This window comes from Eriocheir sinensis, chromosome 47, assembly GCF_024679095.1.
Source record: "Eriocheir sinensis breed Jianghai 21 chromosome 47, ASM2467909v1, whole genome shotgun sequence".
Classification (NCBI taxonomy): Eukaryota; Metazoa; Arthropoda; class Malacostraca; order Decapoda; family Varunidae; genus Eriocheir; species Eriocheir sinensis.
In genome coordinates this window covers 5,106,017-5,128,359 of record NC_066555.1, presented here as the reverse complement: position 1 = coordinate 5,128,359, position 22,343 = coordinate 5,106,017, and the positions used below count along the sequence as shown (strand labels likewise).

The following is a 22,343-nucleotide window of genomic DNA, read 5'->3' as shown; positions in this document are numbered from 1 at the left end:
GAGCTGTGGAAGTAGAGGCAGAAGGGAGGAGATCAGCTGGAAGACCATGACCTGAAGACAGTGTGTGCAGGAATGAGACATGAGAAGGATGAACACCAGGGAGGAGAGAGTATAGGGTCGTCAAGAGCGGGAGAGATTCATGGCCCGTCCAACCCCACAAGGGAAAATAAGGAGGTTAAACGAAAAGAGGAAGAGAGGAAAAGAGAGAACAAGTTAGCTGAGAGGGAGGATGAAGGACGCTCTACCATCTCGCATCTACAAACCGTGAAGATAAGGGGGTACAAATTATTAAGACAATGGACCAGTGAGTAGATAGAACAATTTAGCAGCTCGACAATGGATGAAGGACGCCGCCGCCACGAAATGATAAAAAAAGCCACAAACTTATTACGACAATCAACCAATGAGTAGACAAAGAACAAGTTAGCAGCCAGACAAGAAATTATGGACCTCTCTACCAAACCGTGAAGATAAAAAGCAGCCAGAAACACTTAAGACAATGAGCCAAGAGTAGACACGGAACAAGTTTGGGGTGATGGAAAAGACGGACGCCTCAACTCGACAACAAGATAAGCAGCCACAAATGATTTAGACAATGCATCAAAGAGGAGGAGGAGGAGAACGCGGGCCGGCCAAATGGGTGACGAGGGGTGAAAAGGAAGGGACGCACGCCATATCTAGCCAAGACTACAAGAACACAAATTTGAGGACAATGGATCAAAGAAAACACAATGAACAAGTTAGGGAAGGGACAAGAAGTGAAGGGATGACAAGACTAACCTTTGTGTGGAGGAGAAACGGCAGCATCACCACCACCATCATCATCAGTAATAGTAGTAGTAGTAGTAGTAGTAGTAGTAGTAGTAGTAGTAGTAGTAGTGAACGAAGAAGAAAGTTGGGAAGAGGAGTCACTCGACCTCTATAAAACATTCTAGTTCATCACCCCCTTCTCTCTCTCTCTCTCTCTCTCTCTCTCTCTCTCTCTCTCTCTCTCTTTCTTTACGAAACAAAACTCGCGATACTTTGTGCTTTTTTCCCGCATTTTCCTCCTCCCTGCAGACGAAGATAAGAAGTTAAGGTTCCTGTGTCTGGCTGGCCCGAGGGAACACCGAGGGAATGAATCTAGTTAGTTCTCCTCCTCCTCCTCCTCCTTCTCCTCCGCCTCTGCCTCCCTCCTCCTTTTCTTCCTTTCCACATATCTTGCTTTTTTTTTCCTTATCTCTATTACATCGACTTCCTACTCGTTCTCTTCTTCCGCCTTCAGCTGTATTTTTAGGACACGTTCTTCGCATAAAAATATCCTCTATCCTTACCTCAGTCTATCCTATACTTTCCTCTTTTCCTACAATCCTTCGCCCACCCCATCCCCGCCACTTCTTGCACCACATCCTACTTTCCTCGCTTCCTTTGTCTCCTCCCTCACCCTTTCACGCGGCACACCACAATCGGCGCCCCTCGTGTAGCCCAGCCTCGAAGTCACATAAAATGAATTCAGACAATTACAAAAAAAACTTTTATATATGCATCGCTTGCCGCCGTCACGGAAGCGATCGGCGGCGCGGCTGGCACGGAAAATGAAAAAGCCTGCTGGGAATTGAACTTCGGTCCGACGCCATCAACCCCATCCTCACCCCCCCGCCCGCCCCTCTCGTGTGTGTGTGTGTGTGTGTGTGTGTGTGTGTGTGTGTGTGTGTGTGTGTGTGTGTGTGTGTGTGTGTGTGTGTGTGTTGCAATGATGTCGTTCCTCACACATGACACGCGATGAGAATGACTTGAAAGAAAATGGAAACTTAAAAAAATAATGAAGTGTTTTATTTATCAGACTCTCTCTCTCTCTCTCTCTCTCTCTCTCTCTCTCTCTCTCTCTCTCTCTCTCTCTCTCTCTCTCTCTCTCTCTCTCTCCAGCATGTTGTTACAGGGAATATAGTTGTAGCATATGATAAATTAATGCAGTATTAAAAATAATACGAAAACAAACAAGGAATATATATTTGTTTTTCCTTCCCCGCACCAAAGAGTCAAAAGTAATTTCAAATGCAGAACCGATTCAAAGTCCAACGTTTACTTTGAGCTCCGGTAAAGAACTTGGAATGAAATCTTTTGTACTGAAATGGCTGCGTGCGTCGAAAAGCATGTATGTAATTCCAACATTAATAAAAGCCGTGATATTTTTTTTTTATTGTGTGTGTGTGTCTGTGTGTGTGTGTGTGTGTGGGTGGGTGGGTGGGTTTATTACGGGTTTATATAAGGACGAAATTTGTGTAAGTTATTATCAAAGTGGTCACGACAGAGATAATAGGTAGTAGATTGCATGCGTTTATTATTTCCTGACTATTACTGTTTACTATTAGCTTCTATCTTTTTCTTTCTTTCTTTCTTTTTTTTTTTGCAATTTCATTCTTCTTTGTTGTTGGTGTTGTTGTTGTTTGGTGTTGAGTTCCTCCTCGCACTACAAAATTCTCCCCTTGTTGTTGTTGTTGTTCTTACTCTTCTTCTTTTTCATCTTACTCTTCTTCTTTTTGTTTTTGTTTTTCTTCTAACTACTTCTTCTTTTTCTTCTTTTTTCATCTTTTTTCATCTTACTCTTCTTTTCTTCTACTTTTTGTTTTTCTTTTCCTTCTAACTTTTTCTTCTTTTTCTTCTTTTCCTTCTACTTTTTCTTAGGTCACTTATCACTGAGCCCCGACAAACCAACCTTACACTTATTCCTCACTTTTCCATCTCAGATTTTTATTTTATTTCCTTCCTTCCTTTTTCTTACGTCGGTGCAGACCCTCTCAAATGATCGATTCTGATTCACTCGGTTAACAAATTCACGACTTTAGGTGTTCGAGGTCTTTCGAGTATTACGGAGTTGATTTGAGTTGACAAGTTCCATTTTTAGTTTAAAGTTCAAATGTCAAAAAAAATTAGCGATAACAACAACAGCCGCCACTACCCCATCGTCCAGTTTTACGTGGAAATACTAAAGCGGCGATAACAGCCATTGGTAACGATCAAAACAAACAAAATGACTGTGAAAGCGGCCCTGTGTCTCCATTTATTTTTGGTACTGAGCTGCTTCCTTTACTGTAAAAAAAAAAAAAAAAAAAAAGGCGATAACGTGTCGGGATTGCAATACGATTTATGTGAGCACGACCACACTAACCTAAAAGGGCACTTGCTGGACGAGGAAATCTTCAGAGTAGAATACATAAGTTGTCCAGAGTCCCATTAACATTAACAACAACAACAACAACAAAACTATCATGCAAGATGGAATTTATTCAGCGTGATTGTCTCTGAAAGAAACGACCCCCCCAAAAAAAAAATAATACCGGACGAATAAAGTTAAAAAAAAAAAAGTAAAAAAAAAAAAAAAGTGAAAAAGTCTTAGACAATGAGTAAATGAACTTTTGCATTTTGTTGACAGAAAAGTTGTTCCCTAAAGTACCGTAAAGTGTGTGTGTGTGTGTGCATACGTGTGTGTGTGTGTGTGTGTGTGTGTTGCGGCGTGAGTGGAGCCTCGGCTGGTGGTTGCTGGAGGGAAAGGGGTCGCGGCGGGCGGGTCACGCCAGGCGGGGAGTCGCGACCTGTGATCGTTTCCCATCCTCGGAATGGTCCCGGCACTGAGGGGCGTCCAGGGCCTCGGGGCGCTTCGTTAAGTGGTGGGGCCGCGCAGCAAACTTAGGTCCTTTCGGCAGAAACATTTCGGGGGCCAATTTTCGTCGTTTTAAACGTGTGGCCGCAGAGGGACAGCGCCGCGCACCCCAAACTTAAATCGCGTCACTGCCACCCCGCGGCCTCCCTCACCCTATATCGTTTTTTTCAACTTACAGTATCTTGACGATCATTCTGTTGTTCGAATCACCTCATGACCAACCCCAATACACTGTTTCTTTCTCCATTTCTGCGTTAGTCTTCATCCTTTGGTCCTGTACTCTCTTTTCAGAGGATGCATTTCTGAAAATCTTTTAAAGGCCAAGTCAAACTCGCTGGCAGGGCCCGGAGAGGCGGGCTGGCTGTTCCCCGGAAGCCGATCTCTTATTCCTGGCTGACGGGTGGCGGGAGGGGGCACATAAGAGACGGAGGAGGGGAGTAGCTTGGAGCCGCAGGACTTGAATCGAAACATGCGGTTTTAAAACACTGGCATTGTTGTGAGACACCGCGTTGCTCGAGGCGAACTCCAGCATTGTATAAATCTTAAACACAGCGGATGGGACGACAGCAGGAAATCCTCAGTAATTCGTAACTGAAAAATGTCCTCTGGAACGACACAACGGACAGGCGGCCACTGAGAAAGAGGGTCGTTGAGTGGGCGAGACAAAACCTAAGGACATGCATATACACAGGAAGCCAGGAACATGAATCCCTCCCCAGTGCACGAAGTTGTTAACCCGTCCACTGCGATTGGCATGGATTTTGCCTTCACTGGTGGCCAGGTAGCATATAGTCCCATGTCTTTTTCTGCCTCTGTGGTGGATAGTGGCGTGTTTTTCATGTGGTATCGGTGTGCTGGATATCCCCTCCCAAGGTGCAGGACTTTACATTTTTCTTCATTGAATTTTAGCAGCCACTTTTTGTTACATTCCCATAGCTTGGTGATGTCTTCTCGTAGTAAATCCGCAGTCAAGTTGTTCAGAAACGCGACATTTATATCCACCAGCGTCCATTCTCTCTTAAACTTTGCTAACTCTTCTATCGTTCATAAGGAGTCGGATACTTTGGTCCATATTATTAAAAGTATCGAGCTCCCTTTATTATTATTTCCCAAGGCCACACAGAAGAATGACCGGGTCTCCATGGTTGATTTTCCAGTTCATGGTGCCGGGGTCGGGTAAAGCTATCGCAAGGAAAACAAAACAGTCCATGAAAAGCCCATTAACTTAACTTTGGTCCATATTATTAAAAGTATCGAGGTCCCTTTATTAGTATTTCCCAAGGCCACACAGAAGAATAACCGGCTTTCCATGATTGATTTACCAGTTCATGGTGCCGGGGTCGTGTAAAGCTATTGCAAGTAAAACAAAGCAGTCCATGAAAAGCCCATTAAATTCTACGAGAGGCTTTTCAAACAGGCGAACTGGGGTGTCGGCCCGTTTAAAAATACGGGCTTATTTGTGCTAACAGAACTGAGGACCCTCGCTAGCTCTCCCCTCCTCTCCACTCTCTTTCCCCTTCCCTCCCCTCTCCAACCTCTTCCCTCTTGGCATGCACCCTCTGATGAAGCCATGAGGGCGAGTGGGTCCCTCCTCTTTGGGTGGAAAGATAGAGTTCCAGTTTCATGTTCGGGGAGCTTTTACCTTTGTTTGTTTTTCCTAGCGGAGTGAGGGTAACCTTGTTCGCCTTTTTCGCACCTGCCTCGCCTGTATCGTTTGCTATTTTTTTTCCTCTCATTTGCAGCATTTATTTCACGGTAGGTCAGGAGTTTTGTTAGTTTTTTTTTTTTTTTTCATCGTCGTTAGTCTCAAATGGCGCGCCACATATTTTTTGTTATCAGGAAAACATTGAAAAAAAAAAAAGATGTACGGAAAAATACAAATGATTCGTAGCAGCTTTCATTTCACAGTAGGTCAAGATTTGTTTTTCATCATCATACGAGTTTTAAAAGGAAATGTCGCATTTTTTCGTGATCGGAAAACATTGAAAAAAGAAAACTAGAACAAGATCCTCTGAAAACAAAATAAAACAAAACATTCCCAGCCATGTCCTATTTACAAACATTACTTAAAAGGCCGAGGAAGGAAGTCATTGAAATAAATAAGGCAAGAATTGGTAAAATATGTAATTAATTGAGAACGTGTGTGTGTGTGTGTGTGTGAGAGAGAGAGAGAGAGAGAGAGAGAGAGAGAGTCAATAAGGTGAGCCAATCAGTGTTTGGTTGTAAAAGAAAGAGGTGGGACACGTAACAATGCTTTTAAGTTGGATAAATTCAGATTCAACAAAGACATAGGCAAGAATTGGTTTACCAATAGAGTGGTGGATGAATGGAACAGCCTTGGTAGTCATGTTGTGGGTGACAATACCACTGATACATTCAAGAAGAGGTTGGATAAATTCATGGATAGTGAGGTACGGTGGGGTTAGGATTATAGGAGCTGCCTTGTATAGGCCAACCGGCCGCTTGCAGATTCCTTACGTTCCTTTGTTCTTATGGCTTCTATATTTGCTTGTGTTGCAGGTGACGGCGGCATGAAGTCCCACTTCGCGTGTGTGCCGCTGACGACGGCGTGTCGGGAGGGGCTGAAGGCGGTGCAAACGCTCGCCGACGACGCCAAGAAACTCAACCTCCGGCCCAGCGGGCTCGACGACATCAACTTCACCTTAAGCGTCTTCAGGCTCAGTGACGGTGTGTGTGTGTGTGTGTGTGTGTGTGTGTGTGTGTTTACATGTCCTAAGAGAAAACGGCTAGGAAAGAATATTAACCGCAACTTTCATATCCATTGTTTTCATTCTCGCTGCCTGACAGAGAGAAGAGCGAAGCACGAATCTGAAGAGCAGCTCGTCGAATCCGTCAATGAGGTTCTCAAGGACTTCTTAAGCAAGGTGGGTGTCTCGGGAGTCCAGTTGTGTGACGCTGTGTTTCAGCCAAGGTAAGGAAACGTAGCAGGTCATGTTACAGAATTTCGTCTCTTCGCTTTTGTCGCTTTTCAAGTTTGTTTTCCTGATTCTTAAGTTGTTGGTGATTCAGTTCCCTTTCCTTTAATGACATATAACATTGATTTTGGATGAGAAAAAAGCATAGGACGGAGACATGCAGGACAACAGATGACATTCAAGAGTGCGAAAGGTAGTACCTCAGGTTAGGTTAGGTCAGGTCAGGTCAGATCAGGTCAGATCAGGTAAAGTGACTCGTAGTTTAAACATATATTCGTCACATCGCTTAATTTCTTAACTAAAGCATTTGACGGTTCCCTAATCTTCTTACTCATGCAGCGAAGGGTTGTGCTTGAGAACGGATAAGGAAAAGTAATGACAGTAAGCTAACGTGACATAGTTTACATATTATACGTAGTGTCATCTTTTTCCTTCTGGATTTAATTAATCTTTTAAGTTCTAAGTATTGTTAACTCTTACATACCACCAACAAGGGAACGTGGCGGCGAATGGGTGGGCCTTCCATTCCCTTTCATCGACTCCTCCACAAGACTGCAGTGTAATGGCCACCTGAACTTTGCTAACTCGGCCCAACTGAGACAACAGCAGCAGCAGCATCACAGCACCGTGGAGGGTTTCGTGTTTTACAGACGCATTATATCTCGTCCCTGATTACCAAAGAAACACACACCGTTGGATAATCTTAGACATGTTGCGCTGTTTCCTCGCGCATTATTCTTTCACCCGACCCACCGCCTTCTCTCTCTCTCTCTCTCTCTCTCTCTCTCTCTCTCTCTCTCTCTCTCTCTCTCTCTCTCTCTCTCTCTCTCTCTCTCTCTCTCTCTCTCTCTCTCTCTCTCTCTCTCCATATCTTTTTTTTCTTCTTCATCTCTTCTCCTCTCTGTCTTCATTCGTTTTCTCTTCCTTTCCTCCGTTTTGTTGCTTTTCCTCTTCTTTCCTTCTCGCTTCTCCTCTTTATTCCTCCCATTATGTTTTTTTTCTCTTTCCTTCTTTCCGATTCCTGTTCCTCTTTCCTTTCTTTCCGTTGTTTCCTTTTCCTTTTTGTCTTCCCTCCAATCTTGTTCCTCTTTCTTTCTCTTTCCTTCCCTATTTTTCCTTTTCCTCTCTCTCTCTCTCTCTCTCTCTCTCTCTCTCTCTCTCTCTCTCTCTCTCTCTCTCTCTCTCTCTCTCTCTCTCTCTCTCTCTCTCTCTCTCTCTCTCTCTCTCTCTCTCTCCACAACCATAACATAAGAACATAAGAACACAGGAGTCTGCAAGAGGCCGGTAGGCCTGTACGAGGCAGCTCCTTTGACCCTAAGCTCCCGTGTATCTAACCCCACCTAATATCGCTGTCCATGAATTTATCTAGTCTATTTTTGAATGTGACAATTGTATTGGCACTCACCACATGACTGCTAAGCCTATTCCACTCATCCACCACCCTGTTAGTAAACCAATTTTTGCCTATGTCCCTGTTGAATCTGAATTTATCCAGTTTAAACCCGTTACTTCGTGTCCTACCCGGTTCTCTTACCAACAAAACCTTATGAATGTCTCCCTTATTAAAGCCCTTCATCCATTTATAAACCTCGATCATGTCTCCACGCACCCTTCGCCTTTCTAGAGAATGCAAGTTTAACTGTTTGAGTCTTTCCTCGTATGGCAAGTTTCTCAACCCCTGAATCATCTTAGTCATCCTCCTCTGCACCGATTCTAACATTTTGATATCCATTCTATAGTAGGGTGACCAGAACTGAACCGCATAGTCAAGATGAGGTCTAACTAATGCTAAATATAGTTTGAGGAAGACTTCAGGGCTTCTGTTGCTTACGCTCTTGAAATAAATCCCAGTACCCTATTAGCTCGATTTCTAGCTTGAATGCATTGTGCCCTTGGACGGAGATCAGAGCTCACTAAGACCCCTAAATCCCTCTCGCACCCAGACCTACTTATGAGAGTGTCATTTAAGCAATAGTTATGTGAGGGGTTGTTCCTACCTACACTCAGAATACTGCACTTCCCTACATTGAACTCCATCTGCCATTTATCCGCCCAGTCATATAATCTGTTGAGTTCACCTTGGAGAATACTAGCGTCCTGATCCGACTCAATTACTCTACCGATCTTGGTATCATCTGCAAATTTACTAACATCACTACTAATTCCTGTGTCTAAGTCATTGATATAAATAATAAACAAAAGTGGACCTAATACCGAACCTTGTGGGACCTCACTCGTAACACATCCCCAGTCAGATCTTTTACCATTGATTTGCACTCTTTGCTTCCTATTGCTAAGCCACGCCTTGACCCAGTTCAAAACTTTACCCTCTACTCCGTGAGCCTGTAATTTAAGCAACAGTCGTTGGTGAGGAACTTTGTCAAACGCTTTACTAAAATCAAGATAGATTACATCATAATTTTCATCTCTGTCAACCGCCTCAAATACTTTATTGTAGAAGGACAAGAGATTGGTGAGGCATGACCTACCTTTTGTGAACCCATGCTGCGAGTCGTGAATTGCTATGTTTCTCTAAATGCTCCCGAATGTTCCTGGCTATTATGGACTCCAACATCTTCCCTATAACCGATGTTAAGCTAATTGGGCGATAGTTTGAAGCAACTGACCTGTCCCCCTTTTTAAAAATCGGTGTCACATTAGCTACTTTCCATAGGCTCGGCACATAGCCAGTATTTACCGACATCTTAAAGATTTCGGTTAGTGGGTCACTGATTATATCACCTAACTCCTTTAATACCCTCGGAAATATCCCGTCAGGACCTGGCGACTTGTTCTTCTTAAGCTTATCTATCTCATCCTGAACTACTTGCCTGGTAATGATTATATCCCTCAATTTATCGCCATCCCCGCCCTCGTACACCTGAACTCTTTCCGGTATAGTCGTTCGATCCTCCTGTGTGAATACTGAAAGGAAGTAGTCGTTCAACAATGTGCTCATATTTTCGTAATTTTCTACTAGCTCCCCTGTGTTTGTTTTCAGCGGTCCAATTTTCTCCCGTGTTTTTGTTCTATACATCTGAAAGAAGCCCTTAGGATTACTTTTCGCCTCATTTGCTACTTTGATCTCATAGTTCTTTATTGCTATCCTGGTGTTTTCTTAACTAATCTAGATAGTTCGACGTACCGGCCCCTGAGATGTGTTTCCCATTCTTTACTTTCTGATAAATTCCCTTCTTTAACCCAATCTCGTGTTTTAGTCCACGAGTCATCCACTTAGGATCATTGTTTTCTTTTCTAAGTGTTCGCTGTGGTATATGCTGTTCTTGCCCCTCTACTATTACTCTAACTAAATTATTGTAAGACATTTCTACCTGGTTCTCCTGGCTCTCCAATCCGCAGTTCTGGCCCTCATGAATCCCTAAATTATCCCAGTTTACCCCTTCAAGATGTCTTCAGAAGCCCTCGTAGTTTGCTCTTCTAAAATCTGGCACTAACACTGGGTTTGGTTCGCGGGTTACCGCCCAGTCTAAGCTAAAACGAACCGTTCTGTGATCACTATTTCCTAACTCTCCGCCCACCTCCAACTCACGTAGCAAGTTCCCATTATTGGTTAGGACTAAGTCTAATATGTCTCGCCCTTGATTACCGAAGAAAGACGCTAAGCTGGATAATCTAGATGTGTTACGTTGCCTTCTCACGCTTCACCCTTTCACCCCACTTACCCTTCACCCCACCTACCCACCACCCCCCTGTTCCCCAAACCCTCCCAACCTCCGTCAATCCTCTCTTAACCCTTTCTCACCCTTTCTCACCCTCCCTCTCCTCTCATGTCCCCCCTCACCGCTCCTTGCACCCAACTGCTTATCTTCTACCCTCTTCCTATTCTCGCTCTCCAAACCTCCCTTTCCTCTCAATGCATGCCAGATTAACTATTCTCTTTTCCACCCTCGCTCACCTCTCCCGTCTCTCCTTCCCCCCTCATCCCTTCTGCTTCCGTCTTCATTGCAGAGGCCTTTAATCTGCTTCTCCTGCCGTTCAATGAGGATGATTTCTTTATTAAGAGATTCCAAGATGTTGCCTTGAAGTCTTAGCATGTTTCATTACGGCGAAGCAGAAACAGTCGAAAAAGGAAATTGGTGTAATCTTCTAAATAAGGGAACAAAAGGAGATGAGGAGAAGGAGTAGGAGGAGTTCGAGGAAGAGGAAAAGGAGGAGGAGCAAGAGGAGGAGGAGGAAACATGGAAACATGGACTAGCAGGCAGCAGAAAGCCTGTTGGCTCATTACTAGGTTGCCTGCGTTCAGTGATTTAATCAATCCGTTTGCCATAGGAGTGGCTTGCAGGGAAGGATTAAAGCACTTGTGTACCTACTCTTGGGAACGTTCAGTTCACACCCGTTGCAGCAAAGTGGCGATCAATGCGTTTCTTGAAGGAGTTGATGGTCTCTGCGCTAACCACTTCTGCAGGAAGGCTGTTCCAGTGGCGAACAACTCTATTCGAGAAATAACTCCTGCCGATGTCGGTATTGCATCGCTTTGCTTGAATTGTTTTTCCGTTGTTTCTTGTTCTCTGTAATAGTATCACTTATTGTACTGAAGTGTAATTGTTACAAGTCCCAGAGAAACAAGTAATTTACGATAATTGAAAGAATAGTTCAAGCTTCGTGGGCACAAAGACGTGGTCCCTGGTGACATCTGGTAAGGATGAATATACCCTACTCAATTGGCTCATTACGAGGTTGCCCGCTCTAGAGCCATGATCTGCCTGACAGTCGCTTTGTGCCCGCTGCGCAGTTCAAAGTACCTCGGTGCGTATGTTCAGTTTAATCTTGTCACAAAGTACAGGTCAATGCGATTTTTGAAGGAGTTGATGGTTTCTGCAATTACTACTTCAGATAGGAGGTTGTTCCAATGTCGTATGACTCGGTTGGAGAAGAAACTCCTACCAATGTTTGTACTGCATCGCTTCGCTTGAATAGGTAGACCGTTGTTTCTAGTTCTTGATTTGGTTTGTAGCTCAAAAAACTATATATATATATATATATATATATATATATATATATATATATATATATATATATATATATATATATATATATATATATATATATATATATATATATATATATATAGGCGGTGGCTGAATGGATAGCAAGACGGCCCCGCGTTCAGGAGGACGCGAGTTCAATCCCCGACCGGTGCCACCAAGCTGGGATTTTTCAGCCGCCGCCGAGTGGTTTAAAACTACCCACATGCTGTCAAGAAGACCACCTATCAACCCGGACTCTAGATTCTAGGATTAAAGATGAGCTCCGGGAGGGCAGCATGAGCCAATGCAAGATGGCGCGACTATAAACACTCGCCTGCGCCAGAACGGGGTGGGCCGACCAACAGGCCCCACCGGGAAGAAGCCTTGGACCGACCATCAGGATCCACCGGGAAGAAGCCTACCGGCGCAATATATATATATATATATATATATATATATATATATATATATATATATATATATATATATATATATATATAATTCAGAGTTGGGACTCACGATACTGACTGAGCTGTCTTGTGGGGGGGAATGATCACGTGCCTGAGGGAGGACGGGTTAGAATCTCCACTGGTTTACTTTTTCCGGGAATCGAACAGCGGCCTATGGACTGATATTCACTAAGCATTGCCTCATGAAGGAACAGGGAAAGAGAAAACGTAGGTAGAGATGAATTTACCTATTTTTCTGTTATTTATTTATTTATCTATTTATTTATTTTATTTTGCTGCACAAGAGTGAAAGATTGGGAATGGATGCACCGATAAAACACTTCCACGCCACACTAACAGGAAAGTATTTGGATTGCCATTATCTTTGTCTAATGTATGTCTTCCAGGACATCACGTGTGGCTGCGGGTGCCGAGGGTGACTGCCCGTTCTCTCTCCACAGAGGCCACGCATTGAGCTGACTTTCGAGGGTCTTGGCTCATTCGGCTCCCAGATTTTCTTCATCAACGTCACCAACCACGAGGAAGTTGCGGCCCTGCGGCAGGACATGAACACGGTGCTGAAGCAGGAGGGCCTCGTCCTCGCCGACAACAGGTTCACCCCTCACGTGACCCTCTACCGGAAGCGGGACAACAAGCGCGGCGCGGGTTATAGCGGCGGCGGTGGCGTGACCGTCAGCGACATGGTGCAGCGGCAAGGCTTGCCGCATGTCGAAGCCTCGCCCGTAGAGCAGATCATTCTTAAAAGACTTTTGGGTTGTTAAAGGGTAAAGCTACGACCACTTGATGACACCATGGAGGTAGGATTAAGAGGCGGCGGCGCGCGGTGGAAAAATGTAAAGTCAAGTCCGCCATCTTGGGGTTGTCAAGAAGCAGGTGTATGCTGCATCCAGCCTCACCTAGGCTTTGCTTGACATGACTACACCCTACCTAAAGCTCTCTGTACATGTGTAGTCACTCGTCGAAATCAGTGGGTTGTACGCGGGCTGCTCACGATGCCTGTCCTGTGCTGCATACGGCTGGAGCGCGAGGTTTGGTAAGGAAAAATACCCTACACTTACATTGCACACGTAAGTAATATTGGAAGTAATCTAAAACAAAACTGAGATAAAGATAAACTACGCAGTAACTGATAAATGGAGTAAGATTTCATTATTAAACTACAGACCAGCCTACCGAGTGTCGTGTAAAAGCTAATTCGGTCTATGGAATGAAATACTCTCAAAAGTAATTGTCATAGCAATTGTGAATATCGATAAAAATAAACTTCTATCGTCAATATAGGTATTATTTAACACTAATTATTTTAGTGGCCAATAAATACAAACCAAATTTCCATTTTCTCTTATTGAATTTAAGATGGATTGTATAATAGTGTACTTATATTGTGTACTTTACAATTAACTAATGAATCAAGTATTATTAGTTGTACAATAAATGTTTATTATCCACAAAAGATATAAAATCTGGGTTTAGTTTACTTCGAAATTGTTCATTAAAACATGTATATTTGTATTTCTAATATGTAGTTCATCGCACTAAAAATACTTATTTTCTTGCATCAGTACTCGTTTTCATCATTAAATATTAATTTGACAAATACTCGAAATAATGAAAAAATGTGTTAGTCTAAAAGCAAAAAATGGTTCTAGTACTTTAACAGATAGCGAAACAATTGATAACAACATTTAATAAAGCTACTGATACTAAGAGTTGGCGCGGCCGTCCTGCCAATCCTGGGCGTTGGCCAGCGCGGGACAAACTGGCTTCACTTTCCTGGGAATATCTCACCCAGCGCGCGCCGCCTCCTCTTTATCCTACCTCCATGGACGACACACACGAGTGCGCCTGTACACAGACTCTGTCTCTCGGTAGCTCCCCATAGACTGGTGTTACGCAAGGTAAATATAGTCTACCGACAGGTAAAATCATCCCCTCTCCCTCGCGCAGGCAAGGTACCAAACTCTGCCCATACCCGTGACGTCAAAGAATGGTATAGGTAAACTCCGCCCATACCCGTGACGTCAGAGTGGTATAGGTCTGGGTCTTGGACGTGGGTGAGCCTCTTCATTCAACGGAGCTCCCCGTTGTCTTAATTTATTTATGTGTCGAGTAGGTTATTTATTCTTTTCATTGTCTACAGAATTGGTATAAAATTTTTTTTGCCTCTTGTCACATGCTGTATGTGCTGTATGTGTGTAGAGAAGTTCCCCATGCACGTCCTGCAAGCCACTTCACGTCACGGGGTCAAGTCTGAGACAGCCGCTGTTAGCTCTGCAACCTCTCCTCCTACCCCCGCTCTGACGTCACCCCCCCCCCCCCCCACTCAGAAGCGCTGATTTAGAGTCAGCGTTTGACGTCCTCGTTATTGAACTTTTCTTGTAATTGTCCAAAGGGAAATGACCAGCAGGCTTTTTTGTTTTCATTTATTTTTCCCCTTGAACTGATTCCTCTACTTTAGAAACAAAAAAAAAAGGGGGGAAACCAAACGCAACAACACACCGTCTCTCGCCCGCTGATTGGACAACGATTTTATTTTTTTGGGGGGGGCGAGTATCGTTGATTTTTTCTTATTAGTTTTGGGACTGATTCTGTGATAAAACAATAAAATGGTAAACACTGTAGTCACACCAAGCTAAGTTTTTTTACAGCAAAGGAAGCAGCTCAAAGGTCCGCTAAGCACTGCTCCTATAAAACAACGTACAGAGGTGTGGCCAAAAGAGAGGTCAATTTTGGGTGGAGAATTGTGTCTCTTGAAAGAAGTCAAATCGTAGGCAGGAGGAAATACAAACGAAGAAAGGCTGTTTCAGAGTTTACGAATGAAAGTGATGAAAGGATGAAGATGCTCGTTAACTCTTGCATAACAGATTTGGACGGTATAAGGATGAGCAAGAGTAGTCTCGTCCATCTCTCTCTCTCTCTCTCTCTCTCTCTCTCTCTCTCTCTCTCTCTCTCTCTCTCTCTCTCTGAACATTAACCTTACTATGCATTTCAAGCTCAGTGTTTGCACAGCGCCCACATAATCGCGGCAAGACCCGACAGCGGACCCCGGAGGAAGGAAAGGAAGAAAAGAATGAACCGTAAGGAAGAGGGGAGTGAACCAGAAGGAATTAAAGAGAGGAAGAAAAGGAGGAACCCTAAGGAAGAGGGGAGTGACCCAGAAGGAAGAAGAGGGGCGAAATGAATCAGGAGGAGCAAAAGGAACCAGAAAGAAGTAAAGAAAGAGGGAAAGGAGCGATAATGAAGGCAAGAAAGAAAGGAAAAGAACATAGGGAAGGAAAGTAAAAGGAAGAGGAACTATACTGAAGGGAAGACAAAGAGGAAGAGGAAAGAAAGGGAAGGAAAAGGTGAAGAAAATGAACTTGAAAAAGAGAAAGAAGGAGGAAAAAGAAACGATGCTGCAAGAAGGAAGAGGAAACAGAAAAAGGAAGGAAAAAAGAATCCAGAAAGAGGAAAAGAAAAGAAGAAGGAAAGGAAAAAGAACGAAGGAAGAAAATTAATCAAGATGGAGGACAAAGGACCAGAGAAAAGGAAGGGAAGAGGAAAAGGAAAGAGGGAATGAAGGAAGAGGACAAGGAAACAGAAGAAAGAGGAAGAAAAATATGAATCAAGAGGGAGGAAAAAGGACCAGAGAGGAGGAAATAAAGAGGAAAAGGAAAAAGAAAAAGAAAGGAAGAAGGAAAGGAAAAAGAACGAAGGAGAGAAAGGAAGAACGAAGGAAAGAAAGGAAGAAGAAAATGAATCATGGAGGAAAAAGATTCAGAAAGAAGGAAAGCAAGAGGAAAAGGAACGAAACAGGAGGAAAAAGAAAGGAAAAGGAGCAAGAGGAAAGAAAAAAAAAAGAGGAAGAGGAACGAGAATGGAGGAAGGAAAGGAAAAATAACGAGAGGAAAGGAAAGAAAGAGGAAGAGGAACGAAAATTGGGAAAATAAAGGAAAATGAAAAATAGGGAAGGAAAGAAAGGGAAAGAGGAACAAGATTGGAGGGAAGACAAAGAGGAAAAGGAAACAGCGGAAAGAAAGGAAAGAGGAATAGGAATCGGAAAGAAGGAAAGAGAAAAAAAAAACGACGAGGGGAAAGAAAGAGGAGAAGCGAGAAGGAAAGAAGAGGAAAAGCAACAAAACGGAGGAAAGGATGAGAAAACTAGATGAAGACAAAGAGGGAAGAGATGAAGAGAAAAAAAAAAATATGGAGAGAGAGAGAGAATGTTTTTACTCTCTCTTTCTCTCCAACTAGTCCTCTGAGATGTACTTCCTCCTCTATACACGAGGGAGAAAAATAACAACAAAAGAGAGAGAGAGAGAGAGAGAGAGAGAGAGAGAGAGAGAGAGAGAGAGAGAGAGAGAGAGAGAGAGAGAGAGAGAGAGAGAGAGAAAGAAAGAGAAGAGAGAGAAAGAGAAACATGAACAAAGGGAGAGAGACTTGAGTGGAGAGAGGGAGGGAGGGAGGAAAAAGAATCTGAATATTGTATGAAAAAAATAAATAAATAAATAACAAAGAAAAAAGGCGACAACGACTCTTGGCTGGTTGAGAAAATACGGCCTTATTTTTATATTTGTTTTTTTTCTTGTTTTTTTCTCTATCAAAAGAGAAGCCGTGGCGATGGAGAAGTGGAGGGACGAATACTTTAAAGCCTTTTTCGGGGATGTGTGTGTGTGTGTGTGTGTGTGTGTGTGTGTGTGTGTGTGTGTAGAGGGGGTCGGGAAAGGGATTAGGTGCCGTTTTATATCTAGTCTCATTTGTTCTTTTTCTTTTTTTCAGTCTCTCACACACTGCTCGGCTTTCCCCTAGTGGTTGACATGCAAGGCGATCTCCTGAAGCCGCCACGGGAAACGATTAAGACTTCGTTAGCTTCCACCTTCTCGACCCCGCTCCTTCCGTTCCCCTCAACGCATCGCTCCCCTGTGTACTAAGGCTCCCCTGTGTGCTAAGGCTCCCCTGTGTGCTAAGGCCCCCCTGTGTGCTAAGGCCTCCCTGTGTGCTAAGGCCCCCAGTGTGGCAAGCCAAGTGACCCGGAGAGGATAACAACAATCGTATTATCTATCGTTTGGGACTCCTGTTACGAATGTTTTTCAGGGGCACAGAAGAACTACGTCGGGTTGTCGGGAGTGTTTTTTCCCGTTCACGGCGCAGAAGCCTTCCAAAAACTATCGTCAGGCTCAGGAAACCACCAACTTAAACCCGACAACTTCTAGGAGAGCATTTTGAAACAGATGGACTAAAAGTTAATAAGAGTTTAATAATAGTCACCCTCATAAAATAATCGCCTAAGTCATTTTTCAGTGATTTTCAGGTTTTTGTCTACATCAATTTTTATACATGTGACGCCCATTTTTGTATAGCTGCCTTCGTCATTCAGGGTTTGAGTGTTCTAGGATTGGCCTTTTCATTTCTGCCTAAATCTTAAGCCAAATGAGATAATGACAGTTCTTTTCTGATTTCCTGAGAAGTAGAACATAATGACTTAGGCGGTTTGTTTACGAAGATCTCACTCCTAGAAGTCCCTGGAAAAATCTTTGAAAGAATAATCAACTTACGACTCAGATGTCACCTGGAGGAAAACAACCTTTATAACCCGTCACAGTATGGCTTCAGGGCAGGGAGGAGCACAACGTCAGCTATCTCCATCGCCAGCGAAAAGGTAGCACTCACGAAAGGACAAGGACTAAACTGCACTATTATCCAACGCGACATCAGCAAAGCGTTTGATAAAGTCTGGCTACAGGGCCTGCAATACAAAATACTTCAACTCGGACTGCCAGAGCTAACGGAAAAACTGTTATGTAGCTTCCTTGATCAGCGCTCAGCTTCCATTCGAGTTAAGTCAGCAATATCCTCCCCGTTCCCCCTGCACAGCGGCGTGCCACAGGGCAGCGTGTTATCACCAACGCTCTTCATCACCTACACCTCTGACATGCCCCGGTCTGATAACAGAAGCTGTATGGATATATTATGCTGACGACGCGACACAAATAGTGACCTCCAACGGTACCCTAGACCACCATGACGCCCTGGTCGTGCGGGAGGCGAACAGACTCAACAGAATTTGAAAAAAAATGGAAGATCAAAACAAACATAGACAAGTTCGCTGTGGTCGCACTCGGCAGGAAAAAATTAAATGACATACAAATACAGGGCAACACCATCTCCCACCAAAAACAATGCCAGATATTAGGCCACACAGTGACATCCACCTGCCTGATCGTTAAACACGTCAACGACAAAACCATGAAAGTTAAAACAGCCCTCACATCACTAAACAGATTCTGGCACTTCACAGAGCGGCTCAAACTCTATCTGGTAAAGACGAAAATACTTCCTATACTAGAGTACTCACCCACCCCGACACGCATGGCTTCCCACACCAAGATGTTACAACTACAAAGGCTGCAGAACAAACCGCTGAGATTTGCCACGGGACAGAAATATCTATACGCGAAAAACGAGGAAGCTCAACACCGCAGACTCGGAGTTCAACTAGTCAGCACAAGGCTACGGGAGGCCGCCAGCAAGATATGGGAGAAACTCGACCAGTAAGACGATGTGAACTACACCCACGTCAAGGAGCTTGACGGCAGCACGAACCTGGTCCACCCCTGGTTTCCGCACAGCTTGAAGTCACTACGAGAACAACCGCCCACACCACTTCACACAAGTGACGCCATAGCAACAGCTCTCTACACAAACAATCCAAACACACAAACCCCAGCACGCCGGGGTATACAAATAAGGTGCCCGATAAACAATAACTACCAGAATAACTAACGAACATACACCATACAATTGTACACTCTTACTGTCTTTCCTTCTCCCCCACCTGTACCTTAGCCATTAACCCACTTACTCTTCTTACTATACCCTTGATTAAAAAAAAAAAAAAAAAGAGAGAGAGAGATCAGAGATTACAGAGATCAAAGCGCTAACTTGCAAAATAAACGGACAGAGAGGAGACAGCAGAGTTAAAACACACCCACTCTTTGCTGCATTTCAAGTTTGGCGAAAATTGATTTATACTTTTTTTTTTTTTTTTTTTTTTTTTTGTATTTAACTTTTTTTTTTTTTTTTTCCCTACTTTGGAATCTCTGATCTTCCTGCCGGCGACGACTCGAACGCCCGTTTATTCATTCAACACGACCGCAAAAGTACAAAGAACAAACAAACAATAGAAAAAGAAACACACACACACACACACACACACACACACACACAGATTAGTATTGCATTAGACTCTTGTTATTGATGTTGCGCGAAGCTGACGTAAAAAAAAGGGGGGGGGGGGAATGAAAGGGGAAAAAGTAAAGAAATGAAGGAATCCAATCAAAATAAAAAGGCGATAAAGTTAAGCGTAGAAAGAACTTTTAATCAAAGAAGAATGTGTTGGTAACGCGATATGTTTTCAGGAAAGTGGAGAGGAGGAGGAAGAGGAGGAAGAGGAGGAGGAGGAGGAGGGTTAGTAAAAAGACAATGGAAGAAGACGTGTGATAATAGGATAGGAGGAAAGGATAGGGAAGGCGAATCAAAGGAAATGAAGGTGAAGAGAGGGAAGGAAAATAAAGGAAAGGAAAGGAGGAAGGGAAGGTGAAGGGAGCTGAAGAAGAGAAAAGAAGCTGAAAGAAGGCAACAGAAAGGGAGGTGGGGAGGTGAAAGGATGGAAAGTGAAGTGAGGAGAAAGAAAGGAAGGTGGTGAAGGGAAGGAAGGGAAAGAGAGGTGAAGGTAGGAAAGGGAGGTGAAGCAATAGAGAGGGAGGGAGAAGGGAAGGAGATAAGTGACGGGAAGGTGAGGGGAGGTGAAGAAGGCAAAGGGAAGGGAAATGTAGGAAGGGCAGGTGAAGGGATAGACGATGAAGGGAAGTAAGGTGAAGGGAGGTTGCGAGACGAAGGGAAAGAACTGAAGGGAGGGAAGGCTGAAGACGAAGAGAAAGGAGGTTAAGGGAGGGAAGGGAGGGAAAATATAGGTGAAGGGAGCGAAAGTTGTAAAGTGAAGGGAAGATGAATTTAGGTGAGAAGTGAGGTGAGGTAAGTGAGGGGAGGTGTGGCGAAGCGAAGGAAGGAGGAGGGAGGGGTAAGAAAAAGTCACCTGTTAAGCTACTCAGGTAATTCTCCCAAGGGATCAACCTGGTGACGGTCCATCGCTCCGCCGGGGACGACGAAGACGAATTAGCCAAGTTAAGTAACCCCTAAAAAAATAAATAGACCTAATAGAGTGGATGTTGTCTAGTAGAGTGGTGGAGGAGTATTACATTAGATCTTTGTTCTTGATGTTGTGGGAAGCTAACATGAAAAAAAAGGAAATGAAAGGAAAAATAGGAATAGACCTAATAGAGTGGATGTTGACTAGTAGAGTGGTGGAAGAGTATTACATTAGACCTTTATTCTTGCTGCTGTAGGAAGTTAACGTAAACCTAGACGCATAGCACTCGGAGAGCGCACACCTTTGCCAAAAATCGTCCTGAAAATTGATATGGGCATCAACTGTGATACTTTGACCTTGGGCGAGCTTTTCGAGGTCAAGGTCAAAGGTCAATGCCATGCAAGGTGCGTCTTTCCATGAGCTAAAATATGAACCAAGTCTGAAGTCTCTACGATGACGAGAACCAAAGTTATGGCCAATTTGACGTTTTATGCGACCTTGACCTTTGACATAAAAAAATTAATGGATTCGCGAGACAAACTTTTTTCCCTGCAATTTTAGGTGATATTGATTCAGCCCCGTTTTGGAGGAGTGTAGGCTTGCCGAGAAGCCGAAAGAGAGCACGTGCCGAACCAGCAAGGACCCATATTCTCTCAAACGTTATGACACCTCTCGGAGAAGTTATAGTGATTTCCAAGGGTGGTTTCATGAGCCTGGCGGTAGACTGACAAGGTTTCTGGGCCATGAACCGGAAGAAAACACTCCCGATAACCTGCCTCATCTTCTCTGTCGTCTTCAGATATACTCGTAACAAGATCCCGAATCGTTAGAACATACGAGAACTGAAGTAGCATTGTCAAACACTTCGGCGCTCAAGTTCACATAAATAACATCTTTCGTAGGAGTTTCGGGCATTTCCAGGGGTAGTTTTATGACCCTGGTGGTAGTTTGACCCTTCTTCTGTACTGTGAACCTGAAGAAACAGCCATTAGAACCCGATTCACTACTTTTTGACCTTTGGAAACTGTTGATGTGAAAGGCGCAAGTTCACACACATGACTTGACTTTCTTAGGAGTTTCGGGCATTTCCAGGGGTAGTTTTATGACTCTGGTGGTAGTTGGACCCTTCTTCTGTACCGTGAACCTAAAGAAACACCCATTAGAACCCGATTCATCTACTTTTTGACCTTTGGAAGCTGTTGATGTGAAAGGCAAAGGCGTCTGAGAATATATCAACCCTGCCCCGCCGTGGTTAGCCGTGGTGGCCTCGTCTTTCCTCTGGTCTCTTTCTGATTCCGACCCTCGCGGCACTCTGAAGGCTGTGTTTAATTAGAGCTTACACGAGTTTCCCCTCCACGAGAGAGAGAGAGAGAGAGAGAGAATAGTATGTACAAAACTACACGTATATCAAGTAGATTGCACAGATATCCAAAACACAGACGAACACTTCCATCTATTTACATCATACTACACACACACACACACACACACACACACACACACACACACACATGGTTCTCCCTCTCCTTCCCCACCACACTTATATATATACATCCGCTCTTTCAGACTGTATCAAGTGTAATCAACTATTTCCTCTCAGCATGTCACCATCCTCGACACCCCTTCCTCCCCCCTTCCCCTCATCCCTCGTCCCTCCCCCATCCACGACACCCCTTCCCAACACTTCCTCACCCTTCCCCCTCATCCCTCTGATCCCTCGTCCCTCCCCCATCCTCTTACATACTCTACGAATGCGTGCGCTTGCTTCATGTTACTTAATACGTTTCTTCTTATCTCCTCGTTCGTTCTCTATTTCTTCTCGTTACGTTTTGTTGTTTCCACACTGTTGTTTCCTCTCTTGATCTTCATTGTCATCTCTTTTCTCTTTGTTTCTTTGTTTTTCTTTCTATCTCTCGATCTTTGTTTTCTTTTCCTTGTTGTCTTCTCACACCTCTTTCATCACCTCCTCCTCCTCCTTGTTATAATCATCATCATCATCATCTCATTCCTCCTTTCGTGTTTCCTTCCTTCTTCTTTTTCCTCCTTTCATTTCTCTCCTACTCCTCTCCTCCTCTTATTACCATTATCTTTCTTTTCTTTTCCATCAGCTTCACTTTCTTCTTGTTCTTCTTCTTCTTCTTCTTCTTCTTCATCTCCTTTCTATTTCACCTCGTCCTCTCC

The 22,343-nt window shown here is 43.8% G+C and overlaps 2 protein-coding genes across 5 annotated transcripts in view; one reads left to right on the top strand and one right to left on the bottom strand.

Moving 5' to 3' along the window:
- LOC126981292 (uncharacterized) overlaps positions 1–14,655 on the top strand; it is a 42,696-nt gene extending 28,041 nt beyond the window's left edge. For all 4 annotated transcript variants that reach the window (XM_050832208.1, XM_050832209.1, XM_050832210.1 and 1 more), the window contains 3 exons: positions 6,161–6,328; positions 6,449–6,525; positions 12,475–14,655. In XM_050832208.1, coding sequence (XP_050688165.1) covers positions 6,172–6,328; positions 6,449–6,525; positions 12,475–12,795 — 555 coding nt within the window. In that variant the 5' untranslated portion in view covers positions 6,161–6,171 and the 3' untranslated portion in view covers positions 12,796–14,655. The remainder of the gene's footprint in view (positions 1–6,160; positions 6,329–6,448; positions 6,526–12,474) is intronic.
- The window catches only part of LOC126981291 (N-alpha-acetyltransferase 80-like), a 98,923-nt gene that overhangs the window by 40,458 nt on the left and 36,122 nt on the right, over positions 1–22,343 (bottom strand). The gene's annotated exons all lie outside the window — the stretch shown is intronic.